Consider the following 22787-nt stretch of genomic DNA (forward strand, 5'->3'; position numbering starts at 1 on the left):
ACCAAGCAGATAGATAAAACAATTACAAACATAACTCTGCATGCGGTAACATTTCGAACTAAGTTACCGCATCACATCTAGCTCTCGGCAGCGATGCCTGCGCGCCGTTTGTAACCGCAAAGATAAGATTGTGTACAGTTATAAAGGTTAGTAAATACATAATATATAAACACTAGGTATTCCCAGATTATGTGTCAGTTGCACCATCCCGTCACCCGGCGCGCCGCGGCGGTTTACTATGAAACTTTCCATACAATAAAATTTTGCTATTTTTAACGATGACACACAGTTTGGTACCACCGACCCTATGTACTTATGGCCTGTTTTGTATAATTTTGATGCCCCGTTGGAGGGATTTCCAGAGTGAATGTTTGATAAATGATTGGCCAAGCCCGGGTCACGACTGGTGATAAGCAGGTAAGTGCTTCGTACCATTTTACGAATCGTTATGACGGGTAAAATTTTAGGCATTTGCCTGGCTAAAACTCATTATTATCATTATGAGCCCATATTGTCGCGTACCACTCCAGCATGGCGACCGCGGGGTGAGGTGCGAGCGGGGGGGGGGGGGGGGGGGGCAGCCAAGTGACCGATGACTTATTGCCTACTAGCCACCGCGGGTTGCATTTGTAGATATTTTATGTCATTAAACTCATAGCATAATTATTATGGAGTTCAGATTTAGCATCCAAACACCAGGATAGCCCCTCAACACCCACTGCTGAGCAAAGGCCTCCCTTTTTATTTCTCCACGTATCCCTATCCTCGGAAACCTCCCACCAGTCTCTGTCTCAGGCATTAAGCTCGTCCAACCATCTCCGCAAATCAAAACTTACAAAGACAAATGCAATAGGTAGTCACATAAAGGAAGGAATGGAAAGATTTGCGCATTTCTGCAGGGGTATCATGGTCGCATTTTTATCACCTGTCATGCCATGCGTCACTTTCGCACTTAAATATTTGTTAGAACGTGACAGGCATGGTGACAAATGATAAAGAGCCGACCATCTTAGCCCTACTGACTGGTAGAGGCTTCCGTAGCTCAGTTGGTTACGATGCACGGATTGCAGAGATCGCAGGTAAAAGTCCTGCCAGAAGCGTAAATTTTTATACTTTTCCTTTAATATAAAAGACGTATATCTCTTTAAAATAAGAATAACACAAATTCAATAAAAAAATGTTTATTCCACATTCAATTCACTAACGTTATCTCAAGAAAAAGAGAGGTTGGTTGGATGAGGTCCGGCCAAAAATGGGGTTATCTCCTCAATGTTATAAGTTTCACCTCTGTCGTTCTGGTATTACCCTGAGGTCTCGCTGCGTAACAACAGTAGGACGTATCCGTGAATAACTGGAAATAAATGCCAAAAATTATTAAAATTACATTGATACCACTTTTGACGGTGGGAAACGTTCCAGAAAACGGGCGTTTTCCCTGTGAATAATAAAGGTACTACCCTACCAATATTCTCTGAGGGTAATAAGTAGTTAATGATTTGGTTAGGGTACATTTTACTAATGCTTTCATCATAAAGATAAAAATAATTAAAATAAAGCAGTGATTTAGTTTCTACTTAAGTAAAGGTTTTTTTACTTAATCCTAACATACACCTAATAGTTATATATTTGGTTTCCAAAAATTAACCAGAAGCATAAGTAGCATCACGCCTCCTTTGGCTTGTTTAGCACACCATGGCGAAAAGGCCCGGACAACGCTACGAGGAGGCTGACACTTTGTTTTCTATGATGGGTGATCGGTGACCACGTGAAGTGTGATGTTTTCTATGTAGAGAACTGACGTGTCGGACGCCTCGGCCCGGACCTGGGCTGTTCTAGCGTGTCATTCTTTATGTAGGTACCTATAGGTAAGTATACTAAGTCATACTAAGTACCTATGTTAAATGCAGTTCATCCAATATTCTCCGAATCTTCTTCCGGCCGACTGAAGTCCAGTTTTCTGCACATAGCCAACACGTTGCGGTCCCGACGGCTTTTCGGGGTAGGGTGGATAGGAATGTGTTCCTGAGTCTGTGACACAGACTTGGCGGGAAGTGGCGTCGATGAGGAGTCTATGTTTGGAGACCAGGTCACGTTGCATTCTGTAAGTAAAAATAAATAAAGGTAAGTATATATACAATTTCAGGTGGACTTGGTAAGTAGGCACCTACCTAGGTACTGAGGTATAGTCAGCCTCAAAACTAGCGGATAAGACTACGCGTCAAAAGTCACCATTCTCTTAGATATATGTTTCTATGTAGATTTTATGAGACATAATACAAATAATATGAAGTAGGAAATTAGGATGTAGTCCGTTTATTTTATAGGAAAGACCCATAACTCATACCTACCTACTAAAAAAAGTTTGACCCACCTTGGGAAAATCACTACATAGTATAAAACAAAGTCGCTTTCCGCTGTATGTCTGTCCTTGTGTATGCTTAGATTTTTAAAACTACGCAACGGATTTTGATGCGTTTGATGATGATTCACCTATCAATAGAGTAATTGTTGAGAAAGATTTTAGTGTATAATTTGTAAAGGTTTTGTGTAACCCGTGCGTGTGTAATAATAAAATCGATCATAAACTATAAGGAATGTACGGCATATATAATAATAAATCAGTTGAATACGATAAATATCCAATTCCAATTTAAAGTAATAAAATATTTTACTTACCCATAGTAATTTGTACGATATAATTGTTTAACACGACCGAAACTGTTGATTTATGATTCATTGTCAATATTTTTATTAAATATCACAACACTAACGGATCTACGAAGTATGACGACGAACTTTTGAAATTAAGAATTTTTATTTAAACCGTTACAAAGGACTATTCGACTAGTGCTCTCTGTAGTATATTGCTTAACAATAAATCGTACGATAACCTGTCGCATCTTTATATTCAAGGTACAAAACAAAAATACCAATTAAATAATCTGAATATGTTAATGATCAAGCCCCGTGAAAATTGATAACCCTTTGAGCGAAAACAAATTAGCAGGTAGCGCTCTAATCACTTTTCATTAAATTTTAATGATAACGAGCATTGTTTACAATTCGGTTATTAATGTTATTATTGCGAAAATGAAAGTATGCATGTGTTTTTTTAACACACATATTTGTGTAGGTAAGTTTATTAGTTACCTACGTTTTATTAGTCCTCCGTTTGAACTAGATAACGAGATATATAAATAAGGAAATAAAATAGCCTCAATTACCTACCGAATATATATATGTGTAACAAACATACTTAGGGGTAGGAAAGGGTCAAGAAAATGTGACATGTTGTGAGGGAGGGTGGAGGGAGGGGGGAGTCACAGGGTTTATGACGTCACTTTATTGCGGATTGCGTTGTCTTAATTAGCATTTATTATCTATTGAATATTCTTTGTGTTTTTAATTTATAAAATTTGACAAATGTGAATACTTGTAATTTTAAATGTAATAATTGTAATTTTAATTATTATTGAATTTTTAATTTAATTATTTAATTTGAACTGTATTGTGTTGAGTTTTAATTATTTGTTGCATTTTCTAGTCAAAAATGATGATAATTTGTGGTGATATGTTAGATTTATAAGGATCATCCGGTATGTCCTAGCCCTAAGTTAGCTCCTAGTCATTAGTTAGTTTGCATGTTAATTTGTTTTGTAATTGCACTAACATTATTTTTATTAGCTATGTAAGTTACTAACACATATGGGTGTATTAGGCCTGAAATAAATGACAATTTAATTTAACTTCACCTGTAACCGAAAACTGATGTTTTTTTTTTAATTCGCTTTACAGATAAATAACTAGTTTTTGCAATGACAAATCGTTTTATTCATTATTTGTTTTTCCTAATCGGTTTCGTGTCATAAAATTTCAGATACTGCTTTAATTTAAAAAAAAATATTTATATTAAAAATAAATTCTATGTGACGTCACACCATAAGGACGGTTGCCAAATGTGACCTAGTGTGACAAAGGGGGGGAGAGGTGGTAAAAAAAACATTATTTTCGTGTGACGTAATTTATGGATGACCAAGGGATTTAACATTGAAATAAATATATATAAATAAATATATTCATAAGAAATAAAACTGCTTCGCTATTAGCTTATTATAGCAACAGAACGGCGTGACCAAAAAAACCATTTTCTTTTTTTTTAATACGATTTATTAAGCGTAAAAAATACTTAACACTAGAACACAAAACCGTTACACAATATCAAGTGATATTTCGTCATATTAAGGCAATTTAAACATTAATTAAGAATATTAAGATTAAGGCACATTTTTCAATTTCATTTACTTAAAACTGAAATTAAAATCATATTTCAGTCTTAATTGTATGACAAATATTACTTGAGCATCTAATATTTATTGATGGTCAAAACTGTTACAAAAATTTATTTTGCAAATCATGCATGTAAGAGCCATCTTGTGAAAAACCTAAATTATGATTATTGCTAAGACTGAAGATTTGGCATTTTCACAGCTTCGAAAAGAATCAAACAATAAAACTTCCGCCTATGGAAGACAATCTTACACATAAAAATATTATTGATTCCTATCACCATCAGTCGTTTAGAAAGAATAACACAATACAAAAATATGGCAGTTAAAATTAGATAATACAAATTGATTGTTCAATAATAATAAAACCATTTAATCGCGACATTCAATTAACTAATGAAAAATCAAATAATTATCTAAACATTTTGACCAATTACTAAATCCCGAACGAATAAATGCAAGATATTAAATCGATAAACTTAAAAGAAATAGATTATAGACAACTTAAGCAGAGACAAGTATAGGTCCTCGCTATTCAGAGACGTGTATGGAACGAATGATAAATGAATATTACACGCATAAGTAAACAAACATGGAAATAAAAATTCTACATTTTAAAGACCTTTTCCATGTACAGCCAGCAAACCGATTAGCTGCCTGCATATAAAAATATATGCTAGGGTGCTAAGCTAATAGGTTTGCTGACGGTAAATGACGTGCGATTGTGTGCGTGGCTCCTCTATGCAGTACCTATATCATCAGCTTAAAATTCCTGCAGTTGTCCTTGAACATGTTTGAGGCAAGACTGTATTTCCTCAGCATCAGAAACCATGCCCTGCAGTTTGTCCTGCACATCCACCAGAAATTCTCTATCAAACGTAGCCTTCTTTAAGGCACTCATGCAAAAGTTAATCAGTGCTTTGAAACACTGTTTTCTTGCCGCATTGTGCGGCTGGTGGTCCCACACTGGTGTCGCCTTTACATAACTCCATGCGAGGAATACGTAATCCATTACACTATTCCAGTGCTGAGACTCTACTAAAGTCTTCCCTTGCTCGATAACGCACTTCTTAAACGCTCCTAAATGCGTAGCAACCCTCGAATACGCCGGCGAATCAGTTTTGGATGACAAACGTGAAGATGGTAAGCTTTTAAATATGTTCGATTTCAAGTAGCTTAAACGTTCTTCGAGCGGCGCTAAATCCGGAATAGGTATTTCCATGCGAACCTCCTTCTCGATTTCTGGGTGTTTGTAAGTGATAGTTTTAATGACGTTGATCAGTTGTGTCGGGCTTAATCCTTTCAAAGCCATATCGATCGGGCTCTTAAAATCAGCTTCAAGAGTTTTCTCTATACGAGGACGCTTGATAGGCGGTGTGCCTTTAATAGGGCTGGTGATTTTGAATTTCTGAGGGGTGCTGATGTCACTGAAATCTATTTTTTCTGGCGTGAGCGGGATCCTCTCGTCTAAGATGAGGCGTTTCCTTGGCGTCGAGCGGAGGGTGACGCCGAGCCTGGGCGGGGACAGACGGCTGGGGAGGACCTTGGGTGGCGTGCGGACTGTTGAGTGGAAGGATTGGCGCTTCAGATCGATGTCGGGAGACCATGTTACCGGGAGCCGCTTGCGACCTGGAAATAAAACAATATGGTTTAGTAACCTAGATATGTCTGAACCAAGGTAGATTATTTGTTTACAATTTTGGTAATATTTTTGACTGCCAGATTGAAACTAAGCAAATCATTCTCATTGTTTGCGTGCTATTAAAGTATGATAGGTAGACGCCAATAGAAGAGGTCATAGTATATGTATGTCATTCAAATACCGGTCAGATTCATGAAGACCGGTGACTTCGTGATCGTATTTGTTTGAATATTCGCATCTTTATTTAATAAACAAAAACAAAGATACGTAAAACCGGAAATGTGCAAGGGACTCAGTCCCGCTTGAAACTTTGAAAAAAAAAAACCAGTTACTTAAAAAGTTGTTTCTAAGAAATATATATGTGAAGTTTTCAACCGAAAGGTACCACATTGTCACTTGTCGATAGGGTTTATTTCCATTGGAAATAGCGCCTTATTGACAACCGACACTATTATCAAACAAAAGAGTTGTGAATGGCACATATATTGATAATAACTGAAAGACAAAAAAATATGCCTTATGGCATTAAGTCCGCCATTTGTACTTTCATGTATTGGGCAAAAAAGGGTAAATAAATAATAATAAATATTAAATAAAAACATCAAAAAAGTTAAACCCAAACCGACCTCGTTGTTGTATCAGCAGCTCATCCGGCGAAGCCGCCGGGCTGAGGTACCCGGGCGGCAGCGCCGGCGAGCGCTCCCTCGCATTAGGGGTCAGCCTCGTGTTAGCCAGCGGCTGCAGCGGCGCCGTGCGGGGCGCCAGTGGCGTGCGGGTGCCGGCCAGGGCGGCCGCGGTCGCCGGCGGGGCGGGGGGAGGCGACACGCGCAGGCGGTCCAGGCGCAGCGGGATCTCGGCCAGCGCGGCGCGTGTGCGGCCGGCCGGCATCTGCTCCATTTGTGCTAAGTGCAAATTAATTACAGTTGTTACCTACCAATTTATATCTTTTCTCAATTTCTGTATCTTTTTTTTTATGTAGTGTGCAACTGTGCACCTTAAAGCATTTTATTATTATTTGTTCGTCCTTTCCATATCTCGGGACCATGGGACCCCGGACATTTGGGAGGCGTGCGTGAGGACGAAGCCAACAGCGCATGGCTGATCATCCCCGAGCGCACAATATGATACATCCAGAGATGGTCCCCGCCAGGTGCAAAGACTATTGTAGTGCAGCACTTCTGTGCTGCGATGGGAACTAAGGTCATAGGCTATTGATTTGTATGTTGGATTGACTGAATATCGGGCTATGGGAGGAGACTAGCGGACACCTGCCGTGACAATTAGTCTCAGAATTGTAAAAGACAGGCGAGTCACCACGCCAACTCATTGATTGGGCCCCGCAATGGCCGCACGCACAGTGCGACAACAGGGCAACACTTTGAAGTGGCTGTGAGGTTATCGAGAGGTGAGTCTGCGGTAGCCAGTTCCTGGTAATCCGTTCAGCGCCTGCTGAACTCATTAGGCCGCCGGCGTTATGACATTTTACACTTCCAACCTGGAGCATAGGTCCCGCTCTTGCCATTCCACTCTGTGTGTGTCACCACTCGCCACAGTTATTATTATTACAGTAATAAAGTTATAGGAGTTACGCAAAAAATGTGGTCTTCCATATCAAACGTGATTTTATGCAGCTGCTATAGGTAAGGATCCGTTTATGCCTAAATTAAAAATATAGATTTTTACTTGTGCTGTGCAGACATTTTGTTTAGTGACTTCTGAAAAAAGGTATACTGTTTAAACAGTCTATTATTCATGCTGATGCTCAAAACAAATTCTCGCTTTTAAAAGCTTGCCACATTGCACTTGTCATTGAAACAAATAACCAGGTTTGCTGGCATTGGTAGTTGTTTTGAGCATCAGCATGAATAATAAACCGCTTAAACAGTATACTTTTTTTTTATTTAAAAAAATCCTGCGCCGTTTCCTGCCAATTATCGGCTTGAAGCTGACGCAGATCCGATTCTACACTGTCTCCCCAGCGGTATCTGCACTAACACCAGTGTGAATTTGTCTTATGAATTATGATAATGACCCAATAACAACTGACCTACTGCCTCATTTAGCAGTTTCCAGAAATCTTACCAGATATATGGAGCTAGATTTAATAATAAAACACAAGCTTACAACTGCCACACCCGCCAAGTACTTATTTCATCGCAAAATCGCAAGGTCTGAGCAGAGTATACATCCAAAACCATTATGGGGTAATTTAATGTGGTTTTAATCACATTGGACTACTTGGGTAATCATACGCTTATCAACCCATTTAAGAATCTATTACATAATTCACGATCTCTAAGAGATAACGAAAATATTACAGGAAGATACGTCTGAATACTACATAAGTATTTTATCAATTTCATAGAGGAAAATGCATACAGTCGCGACGCTGCTATTGGAGGATGTTCTATGATATTAAAGCAACAAATTTATTGGCTCATGGTGTATTAAAACGCCCTAAAACTTGTACATTTTAGGTTCCCGCTCAAAATAAATTATCGTTAGGTGCACTAAACTGAAAAACAATGATTTAAATTATTTCAACGCTAGAATGTGTTTATTGTAAATAATTACCGTGATATTCGATGTTTGTTGACACCCAAACCTTTAATAAACTCTTTAAAATAAAGAAAAACAATAAACTTGTTTAGCTCAATTGGCGCACAAATTGACGCGATCTGACAGACGCCATCCAACGGTCGTGCGTAATAGTGATGTGTTTGAGATAATCGATTTACATTCGCGGCTCGTGGCTCGGCTCGCGGCTCGTCTCGCCTCGATCTCGTAAGCTAATGATTACACTCTCGCCTCGTGTCTCGGCCACAGCTCGTAAGCTCGTCGAGCTAATCGATTTTAAACGCAAACGGTAAGGTATAAGGTTTGTATCCGAATGACAGCCGAACGTGAATGTAAACAGGAAGCGCGCGTCCCGCGCGAGCCGCTTTGACTCGTGCCCAAATAACCGCTCCTCCACGCGAGCTGAGCCGCGAGACGAACCACGAGCCCACCGCTTACTCTCGCGTCTCGTGGTCGGCTCGCGGCTCGATCTGACTCCTTCAATGTAAACCAGACTTAAATCGGCTACACATTTGACGTTCCCCTCCCTCGCAAAAATCAGCACTTTTTTGTACAGAAAATTACAGACAAGGCGTCTTCGTTTGGTTATATCGAAGTAACTAGTTAATAATCTGTGGTTATATCCTATCGGTATCTAAACTTCTTATGAGAGAGCGAGAAAGAGATATTGCTTTCTCGCTTTTTCTTATGTTTGTGTCACACAATGACCTTGGTGCGGTGCGATGGTGTGTTAAGCACTTAAATATTGAATTGTCAGATCGTGTGTACGTATTCTAAATGTTTTTTAAGCTGCAACTCTTTAGTCTATGGAACACCAACGGAATAGCAAGTCGAGTCGAAATCGAAGACATCCATTCATTTGTCAAGCTGTCATTCATTCATCATTTTTGTGTCAATTAAAAATGTCAAATAATACGCTGACAAAAGAAAAATAACGCGAGTGTTTAGCTATAATTTTCAAGAACTGCTGACTAAAAATCGTCTCAACTTTTCACCATTCGGAAATGTGTTTACGGTCTTGCGTTGCGGATAAAGTTTATAACTTGTATTTCTCTCATTGAACTTGTATTTGCAAAGACCTTGTGCAAAGTGGACACGCTCATTTTATCGTCGAAAACATATGTTATTTTTAAGTAATACTTCTACACGTCGTAGTTCATTCCTCAATAAACACCTTGTAAATGTTGCGTCAAAGTGGGGCACCGTGAGCGTGTGTAAATAAACAAAGAAACAGTCGGTTCGATCGTATGTTCTAGACGTTTTGCACGCCACCATGGGAAGATTTGTGACTGTTTAGGGAGTATGGAGCGTTTGTATCATGACCTAAACCTGGCCCTAGAGGAGAGTAACTGCGGCCGGCAGGAGCGACGCAAGTTAGGCCTTCGGCGACGGACCCGCTCGGCGGGGAACCTGCGTAAGTATTTTTAACTTAGTCGTTCAGTACAGAATTTGCATAACTTTATGTTTACAACTCGTTAAATTCGTATTTTACGCTACATTTCAGCAAAATCTTGTTTTGTTAACAATAGCACTAAGTTTAGGATGTGAACTTATATAGGCCATAGAGATACCAATACTAACATAAACTTAGTATTATCACATTCGAAGAGCAAAGTAAAAATTGTAATCATATTAAGAACATTTATTTAGAATAGGTAAATGACTTGTTACATTGCATACTTATAGGCGCAATAATATGACGTTGTGTGTAGTGTAAAGTGCCTGCGCTGTGAGTTGCGGAAACCAAGCCCGTGAAAACCTATAACCTACTTTGCATACTTAGCCATTGTTCAGTTTAAAGCAGGACTGCCATCCATCCGGGTTTCCCAGATTTGTCCTGTTTCAGTGTCTGGGCGGGGGTTTCATTTGTAGTCGGGATTTAAACTTTTCTAGTTTATGGTCACTACTTATTTACACCCATGAAGTAACAAAAATACTAGATTTTTTTTAGTGAAAGATTATATAATTAGCTGAGTCTAATCACCTTATAAATTGTTATAGAGAAAGCAAACAAATTACATTTATTAAGTTCAATTGTTGGATAAAATGTAAGGAATCAAATAGTATCCTTACTTTTTACCTTTTTGGAAGTTTAAAATAAAACTTAAAGTTTGAAACTTTCAGGTCTTGTATTTTTGTATTATTTCCATATATTATTTTAACATCCACATTATTGTGATAAATTGGTCATTTGCTATCCATTTTACCAGATTTTGTCATAAAATTCAACATGTGTCATCATCCCTATTGGTTCTAGACTACCAAGTCTTGCATTAAGTATTTAAACCGGAATACGATACGAAATTGGTGGCGTGAAATTGATTTCGTGACATACATTTTACCAACAGGTGTAATTTAATATTTTCGTAATGCATGCATTAATTTCATGAAAGCAAATCAAGTTCGTGCCCTGTGCGATTTTTTGGTGAATTTAGTGTCATGCAACTAATTTCGTAGTGTAAATGCGACGTGAAAAACTAGGGTCGCGAAAGTGCCTGCGCTATGCGGACGTGTAGCTTCGATGCTGATGGGGCCATGGTCACTGCGATACTGTGAATTTCACGACACTAATTATTTCACGAAATCACTTTCACATATATCGAAACTACTTTCATGAAACTGATTTCAACATGCATGACACTAATTTCCATCCCGCTTTACCTTTGAATCATTGACAGCGGCCGCAGTAGCAGTAAGCCTACTCACAGAAGATGGGAGCTCCAGTAGCCCTCCACAAGCACCACTAATAACACAGCCACTGTCGGACTCCGATGACCCCCAACTCAACCCCCACAAGGGCCTGAAGTCCCGACATTACTGTCAGATTGGCAACTTTGAGTCTGACTCCTTCAATGAGAACTTTTCACCCACCCGGCCCTCAAATGCGAGAAGAAAACGGAAGTATAAGAAGATGCCGGTGGAATATGCAGAAGGAAACCGGTCTCCCCCAGTGGAAATTTTGACTATTGCAACTGAGGTGAGCTTACTATCTTTATGCACACTTTTCTCATTTTTAGAGAAAGAACCTGGTGAGTGTTCCCCTATCCGCCACCTGGGGACGCGTTCTCTAGGGGTGAGGCGAGAATCGCACTACTATATATAAAATTATAAACTGAAATAGATATCATATATCAAAGAAAAAGTGAGGAAGCTCCAGTGGTGAAGGTCGGATATTGCTTATAGCGCATAGCCTTATATTTATTTGTCTTTTTTCAGCCTAATACATCACCATCCACAATAATGCTGCAATCACAGGGTCTGGCGCCACTCGTCTATATGCACCGCCATAAATCGTTTTTAAAACACGAAAGGTATGTCTTCATCATCCAATCCCAGCCCCTTTTAATTCAGTTAGATAAGCCATTTTTTATAACCTCTTGCAGACAAAAAGTAATGTTGCAATTTGTATTTCAGAAACGCTTTCTGTGGCAAAAGGAAATGGTCGCACAGAGATAAAGGAGATGTATGTGAAATGAGAGAGAGATCGTTTAGTGGCGGGTGCTCGTCTAAATCCACTTTCTTCTCCAAAAACGACTTTAAGTCGAAAAAGCATGAAACAGACAAAAAGAGGAAAGAACCAGTCTTACAGCCAGGCAAGATTGTCCTCAAATCCCAGAACACAGAAGGAACTAAACCCTCAAGCTTTACAAACACTCCATCTCTCCCCGGGAGCTCTAGTTTTAACTTTGTCTATAAGAACTCTAAAAACGGCACGCCAACGTTATCGAAAATGACCGGGTATAAAATTGCCACAGACTTGCCCCCATTTTTCAAACCAACCACAAGTACAGGGAAACAGTTTGACGGAAAGATGTACAGAAAATCAAAAATGCTGAACAAAAGTCACCCGCCTAATTCGCTAAGAAATCCCTTGTTGTTTGATGATCAGAATAGTGGAATGGACTGCGCCGGAAACGAGTCTAGTTCTTTAAGCAGTAGCGATTCAGATGGAGTCGTAACTAATGATAGTGACAGAGAGGGAGACGATGAACTAACAGACTGGCCGGGCATTGAGGAACTCAAAGTCTTCAACAAGAGTCTAACCTTCAAATCATCCAAATCCGTGAACAACAACTCTCCAAAATCAGTCAGCAACATGCCACCTCCAAAACGGCTGAAAAAAGAAAAGAGTCTAGTCAAAAGCGGTTGGGCCAGTTGCAAGAATAGATTTAAGAAGAAACGAGCTAACATAGACTCGGGAAACGATGACGACGCTATGATGTCAGACTCGAAAACCGTAGTAGATCTCGAAGATGGGATCTTGAAAGAGAACAGAGATATTTTACAACCTCACTCTTCTTTTTCCACATTCAGTGATATCAAAAATGCAGGCATATCCGGGCAGAGCGCAAACGAATCCTTCTTCCAATCATTTTTAGCTTTTCAAGAAAAAACTGGCGACCAGGATGGGTTCCAAACGCCGCGAACGAATTTTTCTTTACAAAAGACTTCTTCTAGTGATCTAAATGTGAGTGAGAGAAGTCCACAGAGCGATCATTATTTCAGCGAACATTCCATGGGCATAGCCACTGTGGCCGACGTCAGAGAAATTAGGGCAGGCTGTCGGAGGATCCGAGAAGAAAGGCCAGGGTTCTTAATTCTTAGTGCAGCCAATGAGCAGCTTTCAAAGTTCCTTCAGGATTCCTGTCAGTCAGAGTTGAAGTTGCCAAGTTTAAATGACCCTGAAGAGAAGGAGAAGCTAGAATCACTAGCGAAGCTGTATTCACTTGAGCTGCAGGTGGAAATGGGACGGCCAGTATTGAGGAAAACTAGGTATGAATGTTTTGCTTGTTAATTACCGCCAAGTGGAGTAACTGGGGAAAAGGGGTGACTAGACAATATTTTTTTACTATAGTATAAACTAATCTAGAGCTGAAAATTTTACCCTAAGACTGGTAAATCCTGATTCAAAGATTGTAAAAAGTACACTGCTGTTAACCACGTCCACGTTATAATTGTGGAATATATCCTTTATCTAATGTAACCCTTCCTGTCCCCAGTTATCCCACTTGACGGTATCAATTTTTATCTCGTCACAGTCAGCTTGAAATTTGGCATAGGTATCTGCCAAAGGCATAGGTATTTGCTAAGAGCGGTACTGTCATAGTAAATTTTGTAACCCCAGTAAATTCACTGCCATCTGCCGACACACTTTAAAACTAAAAATGAAGATTTATAAAAATACGATAGAATGTATTTAAATATAGATAAATGATTTTTTTTATTTGCATTAATTATTTTTATGATTTTGACCCATGTTCTTTCACTGATATGCGTTAAAATTGTTAAATAACAAACGAAACCGTCAACGCCATCTATACGACTGTAGGCCAAAACTAGTAGCGCCCTCTGAACGAGAATCAAATTTTCTTGATTTTCGAGGCACGTTTTTTCCTTAGACTGTATCTATCTATTACGGAGTTATATCTATCTTTGGTATTTGGTATGGTAGGTATTCATCATGTCAATGCCATGATAAAAGTTTTACTGATTATTTCTTAATCTTAACTTGGGTTATTTACTGGTATAATAAGTGTATTAGTATTTATACATTATTTGTGATTTTTACTTATAACAATCTTTACCGTCACGTGTCTGAACTTTGACATTTACCGTGTAAATCAAATGTAAAACGTTAAAAAAAAATTGAGCATTGTTTAAAGACATGTTGATGTGTCGCAATAAAATTGATAAAAAGAAACTAGTTTACTAGTTTCAGGTAAAAGACTGGATTGCAAACAATAAGTACATTATCATAATTGCGTAAAGCGCTTGTTTCGGCCGAGTGACCGATAGTTACACGAACCTGTATTCATTCGATAATACGTCAAGGTCAGACAAGACATTTCGTCTTTGTTTACAACACATAGTGCCGCTATGCGATTAAGGAGATTTTTGCCAAAAAAGGCCTGGTTCTTAAGCTTAGGTACCTACTTTCAAAATTCTCGTACTTTTAAACGTTATAGAAAAACTAAGAAATTTAAACCATAACTTTTTTATATGAACAAGAAAAAAATGCCGTTTCCCTTCGGCTAAGGTTGGTATTTCCACTTGTCAAATATCTTGGTCCAATGTGCATTGCGTATCACTCAAGCAAAATGTGAGATGCAAATACACATTGGACAAATAAATTTGACAGGTGGAATACCACTCTAATATGCTTGTCAAAATTTTCGCTCCGTGCTTGACAGTGGCGTCGCCCTAGTGGGTGTGAGACATATTGCTTACTAGCTTTTGCCCGCGACTTCGTCTGCGTGGAATCAGTAACAGCAGCTGGAGTAAGTTTAGCGCCTGGATAAAGTGTAATAGCAATCATTCAATTTGAGCATAAGCTTAATTGCTTGACATCAATTATCAAGCAATTCATTAAATCAATTCCATCCCCTTTTCACTCTCTTTAGGGATGATTTCCGACATAAAAACTATCCTATGGCCTTCCCCGGGACTCAAACTACCTCTATGCCGAATTTCAACTAAATCGGTTCAACGGTTTAAGCGTGAAGAGGTAACAGACAGACAGACACTTTCGCATTTATAATAACAGTTGGCAGCTGCCAAATAGTATGATGTCGTGTGCTGATGCAAAAAATTACTCAATTAATTTTATATTCCTTATTTCCAGCAACACAATGCAAGCTATAAGAGTGGAGCATTCCTACCACAACTTCCCGTCTGATCACAAACGACGTTGCTACGGCGAAGACCAGGACTCGAGTCTCAGTGATCCGGTTAACTCGAACGATGAAGAGAAAGACTTTGCTGAAGACTCGTTCTCGCATTCGTTGGTGGATCGATCGCTGCTGCATCCAGGTGAAATTGATTGAGAGTTGGAAACCGGTTACTGTCTGACGTCAATTATAAACGACGGTTTAGGTTATTAACCGGTTGATAATGAGATTATGACATCAGGACTCGAGTCTCAGTGATTCGGTTAACTTGAATGATCAAGAGAAAGAGATTGTTGCAGACTCATTCTCGCATTAGTCGGTAGATCGATCGCTGCTGCATCCAGGTAAAATTGATTGAGAGTTAGAAACTGATTAATTTTGTAAACCGGTTTCTGTCTGACGCAAACTATAAATGACGGTTTTTAACCGGTCAGTTATGAATAGTTATATGACTTCTACAATTTTATATTAATGCCCATAGAGAATTTAACAATCGGAGTCGCCTCTGTCGAAACCCTCGCCTAATGGTCATACTCATTATATGGACTGACGTTTATCTGACATGGCTATTTGTACGCAAAGATAGATGTAACTCCGTAATAGATATACAGTCTAAGTAAAAAACGTGCCTCGAAAATCAAAACAATTTGATTCTCATCAGATGGCGCCACTACCTTTGGCTACTCTCGTATAGAGGGCGTTGACGGTTTCGTTGGTTATTTAACAATTTTAACGCATATCAGTTAAAGAACATGGGTCAAAATAATATAAAAATGAGCAATGCAAATATTGCAAATAAAAAAGTCATTTATCCATACATAAATACATTTTTTGATATTTTTATTTTTAGTTTTAATCGTGTGTCGATAGATGGCAGTGAATTTACTGTGGCTACAAAGTTTACTATGACAATACCGCTCTATCCTATTATATCCTCTTTTGTTGTACGTTACGTTATGTACAAATAGCCAGACATTTGACCGGCCCCTCCCCCGCAAAAATCGGCACTGTTTTGTACAGAAAAATACAGACAAGGCGTCTCCAGTTGTTAAAATCTCTAAGGCTATACCGGTTAATTTTTCTTGCAAGTCTATGCATTTTTGCGTGATGTTCCGGTTCAAACTTTTGTAAACCGTATAATTGATGAACTTATAAATAATATGACTAACGGCTTTCTGAAACTGTTTACAAAAATGAACTGTTAGTTGGTGGCTTATTTTAGTACCAGTGCATTCACAGAAGTCTTTTCTTATAACAAAACCGTTGGTATCTGTGACACCATGAGGTCCATGAAGTTTTTCAAAAATTCGCTCGCAGTTTGGTACGGCCACAGATTTAATATATACGCTAAATGACGCAAATACCACGATTTGTACTGAAACCAAGCGTGCCGACTTTTTCATACAAAATTTACGCATAATATAATTTTAAAATTACTTATCTGTAATAGGAAATATGTTCTTGCCTTTGGGTGCTCGCAATTTTGGTTGCTTGCAGTTAATTATCATGCAACGAAGCATTTTTTAAGTTTTCACGAACGTCCGGCTGCAACGACTGACGCGCGTGGACTGTAAAGAGCGACGGTCAACCTCGACGCTTGGTCGGGGTTCGGACACGCGAAGTAGATGCATTTGCGTCTTCTATGGTATATTTATTTCTGTGGGTACGCCATATCAGTTTTCTTTATTTATATACCTAGGTATTTCTACTCCCTATTTATATTTAACTGTTGATGCACAAGGAGTTTAGTTTTTAGGGACCAAGGATTTGATTTCATGTATACATAGTTGTGATGATTTTACAACGAGGTTTTGATGTTTTTCATTTATACTTATGTGTTTGTTTCTATCCGTTAATAAAACCAAATCATTTTGTATGAAATTATTCGTAGGTAACCTGGCATGGCAAGACCGTGTACTTATGCGAAAAAACGGGCCCTATGAAAGGTCTTTGACATACTCAGAAGTGTATTGAATATTAGTAAAAATCAACCGGGGTAATTGAAACTGTGGGATTATTACGTCTGTTATTTTTAGAGTACGATTGGTCGGGACGCCCTCTATGTTACGCTTATATCCAAGTAGCTCAGGTTTTTATCACTAGATGCCGAGAGCTCTTGTAATTCGCGTTGTTTAAAAAATAACTCAAATAGACGCGATAACCCCATAACCGCATCCATCCCGGTCGACCTTATGCATGAGATAAATACTCATGTCAAATAAATATGTATGTTTAAGTAGGTAAAAACATATGTAACTTTATATATAAAAGATGTCGTTTTTATGCAGTATTCACTGCTTTACAGCAAAGGTTGTTAATAACATTGTAAAACTGTTAAAGGATTACATACTCGCACTTAAACTATCGTGAGACATATTTCAAAATATTTATCAGTACGGTTTTTACTCACTATTATTTTTAGTCGCTTTTGGCGACATGTTTCGGATTCTTTGGGAATCCATCCTCAGGCACGAGTGTCCGCGGCGGTTGTTCGTCGTGCACTGCCCGCGCCGCCCGCCTCGTCGCTCGTTGCGCACGCGCTGATGGGGCGGGGGCGGGGGGCGCGGGGCAGTCCGCAGATGGAGTCGTCAAGTGAACATACTACATACTGTTATAAACATTTAAAATGTGACTTTTTCAACCAAAAGGTACCACATCGTCGCTTGTCGATAAGGTTGATTTCAAATTGAAACTATATGGAAATAGCGCCTTATTGACAACCGACAATAAGTACCCCTTTGGTTGAGAATTGCACAAATGTTGATATAGGGAATACAATTGCCTGCTGGTTCGGGCGTAGAAAGTAGATGTCACTTGATAACTTAAGGTGCCGTGGGTTCAGCCAACAATTATTGAAAAATCGTAGCGCTTTTTTTAGATCATAATACGGTTGCCATAAAATATAGCAATCTTGAGGACTTTCTCTAGTAACTTCATCGATTCAAAACCTCTTTAAACAAATTTCGCTCAAAAGAAAAAAAAATCGAACATAGGTCCAAAACGCACCTTTACAAATTTGTAACAACTTTTGCACAAAACCTATAAATATCAAATTTGCTTCTAAAAATGCGCAATTTTATTTTTGATCGACATCATCGTTTTTTTTTGTGTTAAAAATTACTAAAAAATAACGATTTAATAACAATGATATCCGCGAATTTGGGAACGCACGGCTGTCCGCTCAGTGCTTAACGAGTTGCATCTGAACTCATGGTGCCTTAAAGCTGTTTGTACAAAAGGAAAAGAACTTCACAGGTAGGTGATTAGATAGGTAGACCGGGTAGGCGCTATATATTTATCATATCATAAAGTTTACTCAAATTTTAACTTCTTTCAATAGTGAAATTGATTGAAAATACGTAATTGATAATGGACGTTTGTTACTAAATTCTACTATTTGACGACTATATTGAACATTACACTATTTATTTTATTTTCAAACAATACACGCGAATCCAGAAACATTATGCGGTCTTAAAATAAGTATTAACCATCTTCAATGTTTGTCACATATTTGCCGTTCGTTTTATTTCATATTTTATTAGCACTGAAATGTCACTAAGAACGTATATTCATTAATTATTGTAAACAAAGACGTAAGTACTTAAAAGTTTTATTTCTATGCGTGCTTATAGGCATTATTTTGTACATGTGACTACGTAAAACAAACCAAACCAATGTAGTTTTTTGTTGATCACAAGATTGATATGATTGCAATTAGAGCCACAAATGATTTGTCTATTTTACTTAAGAGGGCACCGACAGTCCAGTGGCGCCCTCATTAGGGGGATTGTGTTTTCTAATGAACCAACCCATTTCTGTATAATCCACCAGTGATTAGTTTTAGTCTTACTTATTCCCCAACTTTTGATCTAGATGTGATATAATAGTGTTATATTGCTTACTTTCCACTTCATCACCTAAATGGAAAAAAGTGGCCACCATTTGTAGTTTAGATAATTAAGTAAATAATAAGCAAATAAAACTATGTGACAAAGACCAAAAGCTAATGAATTAGTAGGCCTACAACTAATCACTGATGGATTATACAAAAATGGATTGGTTTATTAGAAAACCACAATCCCCCTAATGACGCCCTCATACTACTGGACGGTCGGCGCCCTCTTAATTGTTGTTATAAAATCACTGATGGGTTAAATTGGAAGCGTTCGCGCATGGGTGTTGTGTACATATTCGTTAGTATTAATTATACGCTAGGATCTAATAGTAAGTAAGCACTGAAAGTAAACTAGTTTCAAAATATACTTTTTAATAAGAGTTGCCGTTTTATTTTTTCAGATTTCATAAAATACATATATATCTTATTGTTATCTTGCGTTTATTACCTTCCATCCATTTTGTTTACAGATAATTTTAACAGTGAATGCGGTTTTAGACTAAGGCTTAAAAAAAAACAGCGATGAAAAAAAAAAACGATATGATAAAATCAATATATTGCATAAACGTAAAAATGAAAATAACAATAATATTACAAAATGATAACAAAATTAGCACCAACATACAAAAACACTTAAACTTAGCTTCAAGTACAGACAGATCACCTTACATCTAACGGTTTAATTTATTTTACAACTAAAGGTAGTCTTTTTAGTTTGTGATATGCCCATACTTTTTCATTTAACCCTGTTGTATGGAATGAAAACTACTAGGAGCAAATTGAATTGAATATGAACAAGCGAATGCTCAGAGACCGAAAACCTTTATTAAAAACGATACCGGTTTAACCGAAAACTATAAATAGTTAAATGAGAAAATGTAATGGTAACTTCTATTATGAGAAAATAGAAAAATAGAAATCCATTGAAAAGTTACTTAGTTTCTATAGTTGACACATTTTCAAAATAATTTCTTTTTGAGATAGCTGTTTGGTATAGGCTTTTATTATACTTTCGCTGATTATATCAGACAAAAGGGCCACTCGCGGTAACCGGTTTTTTTAAACAATACCGGTTACGGTCCCTAGTGCTTTTTTTAATTTTGTACTGTGATGCTATTAAGTCACTTCACCACTTAGTGGATGATATCACAGTTCAATTAACATTACCCTTCTGGGCCATGCCGCGGTTGGGTAAAGATTTTAAGCTACAAGTATTTCGCGATTTGATTAAAAATGCTTAAAATGCTTATTTATTTTTCAGTTTTCGCCGAATGTTTTACTAAGTACATACATAATTTTTTAATAACAATGATTCGAATAAAAAGGAAACAGTTTAAAAAATCGCAAAATACATTAGTAAAAAAAGATTTAAAACTTCATACATACAATAGTATCGACTTCGTATAAAATGCTGCAAACATTTATGCTTGTGCCAAATAATTAATAAAATACATAAATAAAAACAGGATCATTAAAAATTAAGTAACATTCGGACTTCAACGTATAACTATCACTCTTAGAATCGCTGCGTTTCTTAGATATTAAAACAATTATAAAAAAACTAATTTAACAACAGTAAAAATAATTTCATAAATTACTCAACAAAAAACATACTGTTGGTAAACCTAAATACATAAAAATTCGATTTATAAAATCGCACTTAACTTTTTAGGTATTAAAATCTCTCAGTTTTCCAACTTATAGCGATTTTCAACATTAATATCAGGAGCCGTGGCGAAAATGAGAATCGTAAACGCTAATCGAAAAAACGTGGATGATTCGACTGAAGTAGAGTTATGCCGTTCTCGAGAACGTTCTCCGTTTTGTATGGAGAATGTTCTTGCTCGAGAATATTTCCCATAGTAAACGGAGAACATTTTCAAGAACGGCACATTATTTCCATACATTTAAGTATCGATCGGCGTTTAAAAACGATTTGTCCAGGCCTCCCACCGTTTATGCAATAAAATATCAAAGAAACGAAACGAGTCATTCAAAATTGCACCTTATGTAGTTCACTCGATGGTCACGATCAGATCGTCGCCCTCGAGCTTCTGTCCGTTCGTGATGAGTACGGATTGTATGGTGCCGGCCTTGGGCGCCTGGACGATCATCTCCATCTTCATGGCGGAGAGGACTGCGATGGCTTGGCCTTTTTCTACTTTGTCGCCTTCCTTCACTTTCACCGCTGTGGAAATAAATTGTGATTTATTATTTTATACGTTCGTTCGTTTTTGCGGTTGCGCTGCTGAATTATTATACAATTTGCAGGAAGTTGTAGGTAGGTCTCCGAAACTTATACAACTTATGAAAAATATTACAAAAGTTAACCTTTTCGACGCCGTGTCGAACACAAAAGCTGTCACTCGGACGCCACGTCACCGAAGTGTCAAAATTAAAATTGAACTTTATGCACATGCACGTAGGTCTATGTTGCTCTGTGGTCTGTGACCGTTTAATCCCACTTTGGGGTTGGATCTGCGGTACCGATATATCCGTCATTGGCGTCCAAAAGGCTATTTTAGAAATTTCACCATGGAAAAAGTACTACATTTACTTACATAATACGGTGCCTGGCATCGGGGCTCCAACTTGGTTCTTGTCTCCCTTGATGGCTTTAGGGTGGATCTTCATTTCCTATAAAGAGAAAATATCGTGGCTTTAATGTTGTTAAAACGATAACAAACTTCATAGAAATCAAATCAAATGTTGACATAGGTATAAAGGAGTTTTGGCCGAAAGGTGTCAAGTTTCGGCGGTTTCGCGGCCGGCTTCCTGACGCCGAGTTGTTTTCTCGGAATTTTAAAAACGCCCATTAAAGCGGGATTTATACGACATTAATTTCACGCCACTAATTTCGTAATGTAAATCCCGCTTAATACAATAATGGTAGCCAAGTTACCTTGCTGGCAGTCTCGTCCTTGATGAAGACGCTTCTAAGCTGTCCGTTGAGCTCGAAGAACACCTCCCTCTCGCCCGCGGCGGTCATCTCGTCTGAGACGGCTAATGTGCGGATGTCTAGCGTCTTTCCACGCTCGATCTTCACTTCGATGCCGTCGCCGACCTGAAAAATATAATGTATTAGGTTAATTAGGTAAGTAATGGCACAGAATAAATAATAGTACTACCGTACAGAAAGGAAACTTCCTACAAAACCGAAGTTTGACAGCGGTTCATGGTCGAATCATGCTAGCTCTTTCTAATATATGGCACTATCTCTTTCGGCTATTTTGGGTTGTCAAAATTCAAGTCATTATCTTATCTGTGGTCGTGCACGCAAAGGGAAGTCAAGTTGTGCCAACCCTAATAATTGCTCGCAGCAATGCTGAGCCGAACGGAGCCGAGATTGCTCGAAGCGAGGAGTTTCGTAATGGTACAAGGTAAATGACTAATAAAAATCACGTGATAGAGTGACAATAATATGCCCAATATGCGAGAAATTGAAACACATTAGGGAAGCACATGTGTGCTCTTATAAAAAGTTAGCCCATATGCTTGGATTTTTTTAAGGTTTTTTTTTTGGAGGTTATTAGCATCCGCATCAAGTTTTACCAGTTATGAGATCGTTCATATTCTTTATCTCCTTTCGTGAGCCTTAACATTAGGATATAGGACCATGTATTACCCTCACAGTAAATCTAAATCCAACAAGGAAGGTCCAGATTACTGTTCAGGTGTTAGACGGGGCCGTACTTCTCGCGGATGCGGAAGTTGTA

General features: G+C 38.2%; 4 protein-coding genes across 4 annotated transcripts in view; 2 read left to right on the top strand and 2 right to left on the bottom strand.

Annotated features, from left to right (window-relative positions):
- Nucleotides 1-22787, top strand: part of LOC134747569 (fasciclin-2) — a 406372-nt gene that overhangs the window by 243921 nt on the left and 139664 nt on the right. The gene's annotated exons all lie outside the window — the stretch shown is intronic.
- LOC134747560 (uncharacterized) lies at nt 4151-8641 on the bottom strand. The gene is made up of 3 exons (XM_063682128.1): nt 8503-8641; nt 6555-6830; nt 4151-5915 (listed from the first exon to the last, which is right to left on the bottom strand). Exons 2-3 carry the CDS (start codon nt 6823-6825, stop codon nt 5050-5052), a joined length of 1137 nt encoding a protein of 378 aa, XP_063538198.1. The 5' UTR covers nt 6826-6830; nt 8503-8641; the 3' UTR covers nt 4151-5049.
- LOC134747572 (uncharacterized) lies at nt 9373-19454 on the top strand. The gene is made up of 5 exons (XM_063682160.1): nt 9373-9919; nt 11184-11482; nt 11722-11816; nt 11920-13278; nt 15128-19454. The coding sequence occupies exons 1-5, from the start codon at nt 9808-9810 to the stop codon at nt 15327-15329; spliced, it is 2067 nt and encodes a 688-aa protein (XP_063538230.1). The 5' UTR covers nt 9373-9807; the 3' UTR covers nt 15330-19454.
- LOC134747594 (pyruvate carboxylase, mitochondrial) overlaps nt 19611-22787 on the bottom strand; it is a 35003-nt gene continuing 31826 nt past the window's right edge. The window contains exons 23-25 of the mRNA XM_063682189.1: nt 21974-22135; nt 21633-21708; nt 19611-21259 (exon numbers count right to left, since the gene is read on the bottom strand). Of these exons, the coding sequence (XP_063538259.1) occupies nt 21087-21259; nt 21633-21708; nt 21974-22135 (411 nt within the window). The 3' untranslated portion in view covers nt 19611-21086. The remainder of the gene's footprint in view (nt 21260-21632; nt 21709-21973; nt 22136-22787) is intronic.

This window comes from Cydia strobilella, chromosome 15, assembly GCF_947568885.1.
Source record: "Cydia strobilella chromosome 15, ilCydStro3.1, whole genome shotgun sequence".
NCBI classification, from domain to species: domain Eukaryota; kingdom Metazoa; phylum Arthropoda; class Insecta; order Lepidoptera; family Tortricidae; genus Cydia; species Cydia strobilella.